This window comes from Dendropsophus ebraccatus, chromosome 7, assembly GCF_027789765.1.
Source record: "Dendropsophus ebraccatus isolate aDenEbr1 chromosome 7, aDenEbr1.pat, whole genome shotgun sequence".
Classification (NCBI taxonomy): Eukaryota; Metazoa; Chordata; class Amphibia; order Anura; family Hylidae; genus Dendropsophus; species Dendropsophus ebraccatus.
The window spans coordinates 86,061,687-86,074,410 of record NC_091460.1 but is presented as its reverse complement, the minus strand read 5'-3'; the positions used below and the strand labels follow the sequence as shown (position 1 = coordinate 86,074,410).

Here is a 12,724-nt window from a genome sequence, read left to right as displayed (position 1 = left end):
AAACTGTTCTTTGGTTCTAGCACCCTGTTCTGGATGAGCCCCTAGCAGAAGCCGTATGCATCGTGGCAGACACTGACAAATGCAGCGTCCAGGTGGTGAGCAGCCAGAAGACTATAGTAGACAGCATGAAGCTTGGTACAGAGGTTTTAGTGTCCAGTCAAGTGTGCAGTTTGCTTCAATCTATCTTACAGCTTCATAAACTGAAGACACCCCCTGTTTTTGTAAGTACTCATCTTACTAGTGGTCTTATTAGTAGTATTTAATAAATGTTAAGAATTTTCACAATTTAACTGTTTTAGCGGGCCCTGGGTGACAGAGCCTTAGTGGGCCTCTCATCCATCCACTGTACGCAATCATTTCAGACACCACTAGTGTATGTGTATGTATGTGTGTGTGTATATATATATATATATATATATATATATATATATATATATATATATATATATATATATATATATATATATATATATATATATATATATAATATATTATTTTACACACTTACAGCTCAGTCTTCTCCCTCTTTTTCTCTCTGCCTGGCAGATCTCCACACTGTAGTATTGAGGACCTGCGGTTCATGTGATCAGGTCCTTCATCCCTCGCTGACAGGTCCTGCTCGTATCTTCTGATGTTTAGCACTCACCCTGCAGTACAGTGAGGGGGCTGAACATCAGAGCACCGGGCCCCTCTCACTCTTTGGGCCCCTAGAGGTGACGTGAGCCCTGGCACTTGCCCGGGTAAGCCCTGTGCTGGCGCCGGCCCCGTGTAGCCATATCACATAAGTGCACTTTGATAAGAGCAAGAGCAGTGATAAGACTCCATCCCTCCCTCTGCAAAGCCAGAGATGATGGGGCAAATGTAGGCAGCATTAGGAAACCACATTGGAGGGGAAATTGGAACTTCATGCATGTCACATCAGCTAAAAAAAAGCTCTAAATTATTCTGTAATAGCCCACGCTGCATTATATAAGGGGAAATAAAGTGCTTCTTTAAGTACAATTCTTTAATCTTGCTGCAGGTCCTGGCAGTTCCCTGTCACTACATACTCACAGCTGTCTGAAAGACTGCTGCGAGTATGTAATTCTGCCGCCCCTTAACGCCTTCGGCTCCCGCAGCAAGGAGAGGTAATGTATACACGCAGCTAAACGGGAGACGAAGGCGTTAAGGGGGCGGCAGAATTACATACTTGCAGCAGTCTTTCAGACAGCTGCAAGTATGTAGTAACAGGGAACTGCCAGACTCGCAGTGAGATTTACGCTGAAAGTCTATACGTGTGGACAGACCCTAAAAGGAATTACCTGTGTAATAATAGATGAGGGCTGACATCACTGTAGCTTCCCTGCTCATTCCCGCATTAGGCCACTAGGCCGCATTAGGAATTTGTGGAAGATCTTTCACCTTTTTGAAAAGTAGTAGTAAATGAGTGATCTTGTTTTTAGCCTTTTTCTATGTGTACAGCTGTCATTGCAGTTATCCCTTTATATCTTATTTTTTTTTTTTTTTTTTTTCTCCCTCTGCTGCTAGTGTGTGATGCATCTAGAGGACAAACTTCAAGAGTTGTATTTCAAAAGTAAAATGCTAGCTGAGTACCTTCGAGGACACACCAGAGTCCATGTGAAAGAGCTTGGAGTTGTGTTAGGGTAAGTGTTTCAATTCCTGTTCCTATTAGAGACAGGGTTACAACGATAAACAGCTGCAAACATGAAATCAATCACCTTAATACATGGAACGATTTTGTTTGTTACGATCGCAATTACGAATAAACATACATTGAAAGACTTGCAAATGATTAACAATGATTTTATGGTGGGCTCAAAAGATGCGATCAACATACGATTGAATTTTCGTTAGTTTCTTCGTTATTTGACTACACGTGGAAAGATTATCGCTTAAATTCAAACATATAATGAGTAATGTATAATTCTATTAATCATATAATTAAATTCTTGTAATCTGTGTAATGGGCCCGAAGTTTAACTAAAAAGGTTTAAGCAAATCTAAGCATGATGTTTCTCATCCATTTCATAGACAATCTATAGCAGGATTGTCACTGATTCTACAGCGTTTGTACAGAGATTTAAAATAAGTTGACAGGTTCTTTTTAGATCAGTGCTTTATAGAGGAGCTATGTTTGGCTATAATCGGGTTCAACTACATTCATGATATCACCTGAGATTTCCTGAGCTTGACACAGGGTATATTCAAGTTTTAAAGTGTCACTGTCGTTATAAACTTCAAATTCATATAGCAAGGCAATGAGAAGGGCAGCAACTAGTTATCTGGGCGGGGTGAGCAGCCTGTGACTAGTCACTGCTCTTTGCCAGTCGGTAGGCAGTGGGGGATGATTGCTAGAGAGGCCCGTTATAGCCCCTCTGCCGGTCAATCATCACTGTACTGTGTTCCGACAGGCAGAGATAGCGGTGACTAGTCACCAGCGGCTCCCTGCCCAGATGACTAGTTGCCACCCCTCTCACTGCCTCCCACAACAGAATAAAAGTACTTTTTCTCTTCTGGTATGTGATGCGGGCTGCACAGTAGCTCTATACTATATTTCTGGGAACCATGTGCTGATTGGTTCCCTATAAAACAAAGCTATACTTACCGGAAATCCAGGTCCAGTCTCCTGTAGGCAGCTTTTTTAAAAAAGACTGTACGGGCTGGAACTTTGTCATGAGTGTCACAGCTCAATGTGTCCATCAATCACATGACTGCCTTCTCTGCGAGAGCGCAGATGACTTGGGAAACGCTGAACTTTCTGGGAGAAAGTTCAGCGTTTCCCAAGTCCGGCGGTTTTTACGCCGGACTTAAAAATGCCCCCGCAGCTCCGGCGGTACGGGGATTTATGTAGAGGCGGACTGCCTGTACATAAATCCTGTGCGCACCGCCGAAAACCTACGCCAGCTGAGGAGTGGAGTAGGTTTTCGGCGTACATTTGGGCGGAACGGATGATAAATCGCGCGGACTCTGAGTCCGCGCCCTCCGTTCCGCCCACTTCCTGCCTACTTTCCGCCCCCTGGCGTACTCGGCGGAAAGTGCCGATTTGCGAATATTTTATTTATTTTTATTGGTTCAATGTGATTTCTCAAGCGCCCTCCACCATCTGCCGATAGTATTGACGTGCCATTTATTTAGGCGGATGGCTGGGTGTGCTTGAGAAATCCAATTGAATCTATGGGACAGGCAGAATTTCAAGTCTGTGGCGGGAATTCCTTGCTTATTCCATAGTGTGAACATACCCTTAAGAGCTTTAAAAAATTCTTGTATTAGGGGGGCTCTTATGACAAGCTGATTATTGGCAACAAGCATCCCTACAAACTCTCATTCAGCCGACAATCTGCCCGTGAAAAATTGGTAACGATCAGATGCCCAAATAAAATCTATCGTTCCTCCCAGAGAACCTGTTGATATGCTGCAGTAGCTGTGTCCCTCCAGTAGTATATGGCAGTTACTTTCACCCCTGTCTTCCCCCGTATTGTTTGTAAAATCGCTAAATGCTCTTGTGCAAATTAAGAGGATTTAGGGCGTTTCCTCTGGGCCAAAAAGCATCGCCCTGTCCCACCCGCCCTCTATGATTATTCATAACTGCATAGTGGGCTCTATACATGGCGGCTGCGGAGGGAAGCAGTCCTGTGGGACTGAATCCCCAGGCCGCCACCAACCCTCCTGGTGGTCCCTCAGGACATACGTATAAGATATACTTACGTCTTGAGGAACCTCCGGGAGGATCGGGGGCGTCCTGGGGGATTCAGGCATGCGCGGGAAGCAGCCAGTCTCCGACGGGACTGCTTCCCTGCGCAGCTGGAGTGTATAGACCCCACTATGCATATATAAATATTCATAGTGGACGGGAGGGGGCAAACTGGGCGGGGTGCAGCAAGGCTCTCCAGCCCCGAGCAACGCCCTAAATGCTCTTAAGCAAGTAATTTGCATAAGAGCATTTAGCGATTTTACAAACAATGCGGGGGAAGACAAGGGTCAAAGTAACTGCCATTCTACAGAGCTCCTCTGCTACTGCGGCATATCAGCAGGTTCTCTGGGAAGAAACTGCTGATTGTGCCGCTTTAAGGAGACCACTAAAGGCTATGTGGAGTTTTATAGGTCATGTTTTTTGCTACTGTTCTTTATCCTACATGTATTGTAAACATTTACGGTAAGGGTGCAAACTCACTGGGCGGATCACTTGCTGTGAAACCCTGCCTTGTACAGTATGGGCAGACAAACTCGCAGAAGGATACACATCCCGTGAGTGATCTGCCCAGTGAGTTTGTACCCTTGGCTGAATAAATCCTTTTAAATCTCACCCTTAGACATTTATGACACATGCTCAGGATGTGCAGTAACTGCAATGGAATTACCCCTTTAGGGCTGTGTTAAAAATTTAAGCAAGTTGGAGGGGAAATTAAAAAAAAAATACAAAAATTTTGTTTTTTTTTTGGGGGGGGGAATTCTATTTGAATCCATTTTTTTTTTTCTAACACAACAAATACTAACTGAGAAATGGAACTTCATATTTCCCTTATTCCAATGGTTCTAGAAATCCCCCATATGTGGCCTCAGTGCGTCACCTGACTCAACCACAGACCTCAGACATGACAGAGGCCTGGGGAATTTTGGGGCTTTTTTTTTTTTATTTCAGTTTTTTTATCCATTATACCATGTCACACAGGCAGTTCTCCTTCTGGGTGCCCCATAGACGCTGCGGATCCACAGACTGCGGTGCCTATGGGGTTAACTGCCCAGGGTGGAGCGCGGCTCCCCTCCGGGCAGTGGCAGCAGGTGGAGCCTGTGTAACACAGGATATGGCAGGCCCTGCACACACATTGACACTTCTGCTAGGAAACTTTTGAAGAGAAATATTTTAATAGCTGGATATTGTACCAAGCACACTAACTAATATCCTCTGCATTTTGTTTCCCATTCAGGATTGAATCCAGTGACTTGCCTCTGTTGGCTGCTGTGGCAAGTACTCATTCTCCTCATGTTGCCCAAATCCTTTTATAAGCTGCATCTAACATTAGGTCATTCCATAAGCTACAGAGAAACAACCATTCAGGAAAAATGGAGACAGGAAATGATGCTTGTTTTCCTCTACTGAACTGTACCCCCTCTACTCTATGGGGGACACATTTTAAAGTTTACATGAAGTGAAGGCATTACGCTATTCCCAGTGGCCTTTGTCGCTTCACAGGGAAGAATTTTGGAGACCTGAAATTCTAAAACGCTATAGTGCTGATGTCTGGACAGCCAGTTTCTTCAGAAATCTTATCTACTGTACGGTTCCCCCTTTCCACCAGTATCTTTTTTTAGTCTTACTGCACTGTGTTCATAACGAGGACGTAGAGGATTCAGCATATAATATTTCATGGCATTCAGGGGACATAAGTGTGTAAATTAGATATATTGCACCCCCAACCTAATGTTTATGTATACATACATGTGGTCACACAACTATCTGTATGCACAATATTTTCTTTTCTATGATATAGTACTTTGCAGTGTGACCATGTATTAGAATAATTCCACCACCTCATCACTTTTTTTTTTTTCCCTACATTTACCATGAAATTTGGACAACTTGTAGTTCTGTGATAGTTGGAGAAACATAAATCATTGAAGACAATCCCAAGAACAAGTTATACTAGTTAAAGGGACGTTCAAGGTATGGTACTTCGAGTTCAAATACTCAGGAAGTATTGGAACATTAGTGGAAGATATGTGTAAAGAAAAGACTGCACTCAGTCAAACTTTATCAAAAAACCTGAATGTGGGAACATGCACTAATACTGATCTGTATGCTGCTCCGTTGATTCTGATAGAAGGCCTCCAACTCCTCTTCTAGTTTCAGTACTCAAGGCCTGCTGTCAATGAAAAGATGATCCCATAGTAACAAAGCAGTGTATGGATTTGACCTCTATACTGTGTTGGAAACCATGTTTCTTCTGGCTGCAGTGGCTATATAGGAATTCACCAATGAAAATCTTTGACAGCGCATTTATTTTAAGGGTTTAACAATCATGCTGTGTGATAATTCTGGTAGTTGAGTCTACTTTACATATTGTATGTATGGGTGGTGCTATTCACATTATAGTGGGGGTTCACCCTCAAAACAGAATAATCTCTACTCAGTCATGAGCCAGAACACAGTGGGGGAGATTTATCAAACATGGTGTATAGTGAAACTGGCCCAGTTGCCCCTAGCAACCAATCAGATTCCACCTTTTATTCCTCAAAGACTCTTTGGAAAATGGAAGGTGGAATCTGATTGGTTGCTAGGGGCAACTGAGCCAGTTTCACTTTACACCATGTTTGATAAATCTCCCTCAATATGTATGTCTATCTCTCTATCCACAACACTCCAAGTAGAATTTCTGTGATGCTGTTTTTCATTTGACAAAATATTCACAATCTGTTTGTTCTTGTTTCAATCAAGATGCCAATCCTTATTCTATTAAAAATAAAAAGTCAATGCGTGGTGATGTCAGATCACAGCCACACAATGATGCTGATTCCATGACTTGACATAAATTAGTTTTTTTTGACTATTGTGTCAGAGTATCCGTCTGAGTGGAATACTACTTGAGTCTTGTGTATACTATATATGCACCACGCTTGCTGACACTGATTATACAGTAGTACAGACATATTAATGCTAATGTGAAGAATCATGTGGGTGTAATTGGAGGTTGTGTAATGCATCAAAGTTTTTTGCAGTACAGATAAAGCTATGGTGCTAAGGGTGAGTGTATTCGGCTAGTTATATTATCATTTATGTGCATTGTACTAGTATTAAGAAAATTCTGATATAAAACTTAAAAACAATTCTCACATGTAAGCTTTACTTTGTACGTGACCAGATTTTTTGTGTGTGTGAAAGCAATGGAAAGACCTTGACGGAAGGATTAAATATTGGGTTTCTCAGGCTCTTGGGCTATACTGTTCTACAATCTTCTCTTATTATATGAAACTGGTTGGTTGATCTGGAGAAAGCTTTGGGATATAGATATCTCTGCAGAAAAAAAGACATTATGAAACCCTCTAATAAGTGCTGTAATAGAACCCACAGTATGTATACAACGTTCCCTAATGCTCCTGTGTATCTAGGATAATGCCTTGGCCATATGAAAATGTTCGGCTATACGTCAACCACACATCTTTACTGTAAATTTTCTTTTGCTATTCTCTGAAAAACTTCTAAAGCTGGGTCCATACATAGATAAATTGCTACTAAGCCAGCCTACGAATCAACGTTGCATGCACATTACATTGCAGATAACAGACATTGCGACGATGAAACTTATAGCATTTCTGCAGAAGACACAACAAATGGACTGTGTATACCCCTAAGTGAATTGGGCCTGTTAAGCCTTGCCTATTTACATTGTACTTTCATTTGGTGCAGAATTGCAGTGTAAATTCTACAACCTATATGGACCATTTCTTAGCATGAAGTTTACTTTTAGCAGTCTTTCATTAGCAATATGCACACCTTTCTGTAAGTTATTAGGTTATCACTAGATCCTACACATGCAGCATTTCCAAGACTATGCTTAACATTGCTACTGCATTTGGCCTTTGTTGAGCAATGACCACGGGGAAACTGTGCAGAAGACTTGTCTAGAAACCTCAAGTGTTTTCCGGATCAGTAAGGTACAAAGTCTTTTGTTGAATAGAAATGACACTAACTATCCAGACCTTTAGTCACTATCTTCTCCTCACGTTTCTACCTCAATTGTTTAGCATTGTGACTCTACTGTGTGGTCTTAGTTTTTTTATTTTATTTTTTTAATATTTAAAATGGAAAATTTAGATATTGTGGTGTGATAAGCAAGATTGTATTGAAATTTGCTGAAGAAATACATTTTTTGTTAATTTGTAATGTGTTGTGCATGATGTGGGGGGATAGACTGTGCTTTCTTGTATGCTAGATTTATTTTTTTATGTTAAGCCCTCAGAATTTTTACAGAAATGTACACGCTGAAATTTTTTTTACCTGTTTGTCAGTATTAAAGTAGACTCTGCTTCAGCCTTGTATGTATTGCTTGGATTTGTATGTATTGCTTGGATTTGTTAGCTAAGGCCTATTGTGGACATTTGCCACTTTGTCACCCTTTTGACTCTTTAGCTAAATGAAGACTGAGGCTGGGTTCACACTATGTATATTTCAGGCAGTATTTGGTCCTCAAGTCAGGTCCTCATAGCAACCAAAACCAGGAGTGGATTGAAAACACAGAAAGGATCTGTTCACACAATGTTGAAATTGAGTGGATGGCCGCCATATAACAGTAAATAACGGCCATTATTTCAATATAACAGCCGTTGTTTTAAAATAACAGCAAATATTTGCCATTAAATGACGGCCATCCACTCAATTACAACATTATGTGAACATAGCCTTTCTGTGTTTTCAATCCACTCCTTGTTTTGGTTGCTATACAGCCTCACAAATACAGCCTCAAATATACGTAGTGTGAACCCAGCCTCAGGAAGGTGTAAAAAACTAAAGATCTGTGTCTTAATCAGCTGCTGCAGTGTTGAAGCAATTTTTTTTTGTGTGTGGGGGGGGGGAGGGTTAGTACAGTAGAGTTCATTTCATAAATGTTTCCTGTTTTTAAATTTTGTCTCATTGTATAAAAATGGGGTTTATTGAAGGCTATGATTTTACCAGGCAGAATTTTATTTATTAACATATGAATTGTTCACAAATGGCTCATGTCCACATGAAACTCCTGAACAGTCTGCACTGGACATCTCCATTGAACAGTTGTAAGTTAAAATTGGGAAATATTTGCTTCAAATCTACTGTTGTAACATTTTAAATAAACTTTATGTGGAATTCGGTGCAATAAAGCTTTGAATAAAAAATTTTAGTTTTTTTTTTTTTCTTTCCCCCCCCCCCCAACTATGTAATCTAATCTAGAGCTGAAGAAATATGCTCCTGCATGGTGTTCTTATAACTCTGAATATACAGTGGTTTGCAATGAATATACAGTGGTTTGCAATAAATTAGAATATTAACAAAAAAAAAAAATTCAGTATTTTAATTCAAAAAGTGACCTCATATATTCTATAGAGCCATTACATACAGAGTGAACTTTTTCAAGCGTTTATTTTAAAGTTGATTTATGGATTACAGCCAAGAAAAACCCAAAAGTCAGTGTTTCAGAAAATTAGAATAATTAACCCAAAACACCTGCAGTGGCTTCCGAAGTATTATAAAAAGGTGCTGACTTGACAGATGTCCAGAAGGCAGTCATTCACACTCCACAAGGAGGGTAAGCCACAAAAGTTCATTGCTAAAGAAGCTGGCTGCAAAGCATATTAATGGAGAGTTGAGTAGAAGGAAAAATTGTGGTAGAAAAAGGTGCACAAGCAACCGGGAGAACCAGTCTTAAAAGGATTGTAATGAAAATGCCATTTAAAAATTTGGGAGAGATTTATAAAGAGTGGACTACTGCTGGAGTCATGGCTTCAAAAACCACCACATACAGACATCTGCAGGTCATAGGCTACAAGTGTTGCATCCCATGTGTCAGGCCACTCCTGACCAATAAACAACGCCAGAAGGGTCTGATCTGGGCCAAGGAAAAGAACGGGACTGTTGATCAGTGGTCCAAGGTGCGGATTTCAGATTAAAGTAAATTTTGCATTTCATTTGGAGTCTGAAGGAAGAGTAGAGAGACACACAATCCAAGCTGCTTGAGGTCTAGTGTGAAGTTTCCACAATCAGTGATGGTTTGGGGAGCAATGTTATCTGCTGGTGTAGGTTCACTGTGTTTCATCCACACCAAAGTCAATGCTGCCGTCTACCAGGAAATATTAGAGCACTTCATGCTTCCTTGTGGTGAAAAAATATTGGAGATTGAATTTTCATCTTCCAGCAAGTTTGGCACATGTCCACACTGCCAAAAGTACCAATACCTGGTCTACTAACCACGGCATCACTGTACTTCATTGGCCAGCAAACTCACCAGACCTTACCCCCATAGAGAATTTATAGGGTATTGTCAAGAGGAAAGACACCAGACCCAACAATGCAGACGAGCTGAAGGACGCTATCAAAGCAACCTGGGCTTCAATAACACATCTGCAGTGCCATCAGCTGATTGCCTCCATGCCACGCCGCATTGATGCTGTCATTCATGCAAAAGGTGCCTTGACAAAGTATTGAGGGCATTTACTGTACAGACTTTTCATTTGGTCGACATTTGTGTTAAAAACTTTTTTTTTTCAGTTGGTTTTATATAATCTAATTTTCTGAAATACTGACTTCTGTTTTTTTTTTTTTTGGCTGTAATCCATAATCATTAACTTTAACAGAAATAAATGCTTACCGTTATAGCGGCGAATCACCAGTACCGGGCATTACCGGCGCCGCCGACAGCTTTCATCTCCCCCCCCCCCCCCACCGTGAATCCCCAGTGGGGGGAGATGAAAATGTATCCCCCAGATCAGCCCCCCTAGTGGGCGATCACTAACCCGCTCCCCTCCCCGGGTGGCCATCACATCCAAGATGGCCGTCCCCATCCCTGCAAACAAACTGTTTGTTCGCAGGGATGGAAATGAATAAATGATCAAAGCCCCATGCTCTCTGCCACCGGAGGTAGCGGAGAGCATGGTGCAGTGATCGGGGACCCCCCCCGTGTGGTCCCGGAGCAGGCGATCGGCGGTATATACTATATATCGCTGATCGCTTGTTCCCAGTGCAAAGAAGCACTTTTTATCCCCTGTCACCATAAATGATTGGTGACAGGGATAAAAAGTGTCAGTGTCGCCCCCCACCGTAACCATGACCACCGCACCACATGTTGACCGTAACCACCCTGAATTGCCAGTGACCCCCTCCAGATGGTCCGTAATCAGCCCCGATTGCGTGTAACCCCCCAGATTGCACATAACCACCGCACGTTGCCTCTAACTCACACACGTTGCCAGTGACCCCCTCCAGATTGCCCGTACCCTGATTACCTATAAGCACTTCAGTTTATCCGTAACCACCGCAGATTGTCTGTAACCACCCCATGTTGCCCGTAACCACCGCAGATTGTCTGTAACCACCCCATGTTGCCCCTCATCACATGCAATTCCCCCGAGATTGCCTCCGACCACCCCAAATTGCCAGTGACCCTCTCCAGATTGCCCTTAATGACCCCAAATTACAGGTACCCATCCCAGATTACCTATAAGCACTTCAGTTTATCCGTTGCTCGTAACCACCGCAGGTTGCCCGTGACCACCCCATATTACCTGTAATCTCATTTTTTATTGTATTTTAGTAACTGCGCTATTCTAATAACTATTACTAGCTGCGGTTTTGCTCCAGCAAATTGGCGCTCCCTTCCTTCTGAGCCCCGCTGTGTGCCCATACATTGGTTTATGCCCACATATGGGGTACCGTTGTACTCAGGAGAACCTGCGTTACAAATTTTGGGGTGTTTTTTTTTTTTTTTGTTTTTTTGTTTTTTTTTCTCCCATTCCTCGTGAAATTAAGAAATTTTAAACTAAACGAACGTATTTTTGGAAAAATTCGAGTTTTTCATTTTTACTGTCTTTTTTTGAATACTTTCCTCTAATACCTGTGGGGTCAAACCGCTCACTGCACCCCAAGATGAGTTCTTTAAGGGGTGTACTTTCCTAAATGGGGTGACTTTTGGGGGGGTTTTATTCTGCTGACACTACAGGGGCGCTGCACACGCACCTGGCGCTCAGAAACTTCTTCGGAAAAATCTGCACTGAAAATGCTAATTGGCGCTCCTTCCCTTCTGAGCCCGGCTGTGTGCCCATACAGTGGTTTATGCCCACATATGAGGTACCTTTTCACTCAGGAGAACCTGCGTTACAGATTTGGGCATGCAGCTTCTCCCCTGTTCCTAGTGAAATTGAGAAATTTCAAACTAAAGGAACATATTATTGGAAAAATTCTAGTTTTTCAATTTTACTGTCTTATTTTGAATACTTTCCTCTAATACCTGTGGGGTCAAAATGGTCACCACACCCCAAGATGTATTCTTTGAGGGGTGTACTTTACAAAATGGGGTGACTTTTGGGGGGGTTCTCTTCTGCGGACACTACAGGGGCACTACAAACGCACCTGGCGCTCAGAGACTACTTCAGCAAAATCTGAACTGAAAATGCTAATTGGCGCTCCCTTCCTTCTGAGCCCTCCTGTGTGCCCATACAGTGGTTATGCCCACATATGGGGTACCGTTGTATTCAGGAGAACTTGCGTTACAAATTTTGGGGTGCGGATTCTCATGTTCCTTGTCAAATTGAGAAATTTCAAACTAAACGAACATATTGGAAAAATTCAAGTTTTTCATTTTTACTTCTAATTTTAAATACTTTCCTCTAATACCTGTGGGGTCAAAATGGTCACCACACCCCAAGATGAATTCTTTGAGGGGTGTACTTTCCAAAATGGGGTGACTTTTGGGGGGTTTCTCTTCTGCGGACACTACAGGGGCGCTGCAAACGCACCCGGTGCTCGTAAACTTCTTCAGCAAAATCTGCATTAAAAAAGCTAATTGGTGCTCCTTTCCTTCTGAGCCCGGCTGTGTGCCCATACAGTGGTTTATGCCCACATATGGGGTACCGTTGTATTCAGGAGAACCTGCGTTACAATTTTTGGGGGGCTTTTTCTCTCATGTTCCTTTTGAAAATAAGAAACTTTAATCTAAACTTAACATTTTCGATTTTTTTTTTTTACGGCCTAATTGTGAATACT

At 42.1% G+C, this 12,724-nt stretch overlaps 1 protein-coding gene across 4 annotated transcripts in view; it reads left to right on the top strand.

The window, feature by feature from the left end:
* The window catches only part of FNIP2 (folliculin interacting protein 2), a 70,427-nt gene extending 64,236 nt beyond the window's left edge, over positions 1-6,191 (top strand). For all 4 annotated transcript variants that reach the window (XM_069977855.1, XM_069977854.1, XM_069977853.1 and 1 more), the window contains 3 exons: positions 21-221; positions 1,528-1,643; positions 4,926-6,191. In XM_069977855.1, the coding sequence (XP_069833956.1) occupies positions 21-221; positions 1,528-1,643; positions 4,926-5,004 (396 nt within the window). In that variant the 3' untranslated portion in view covers positions 5,005-6,191. The remainder of the gene's footprint in view (positions 1-20; positions 222-1,527; positions 1,644-4,925) is intronic.
* The last annotated feature ends 6,533 nt before the right edge of the window (positions 6,192-12,724 follow it).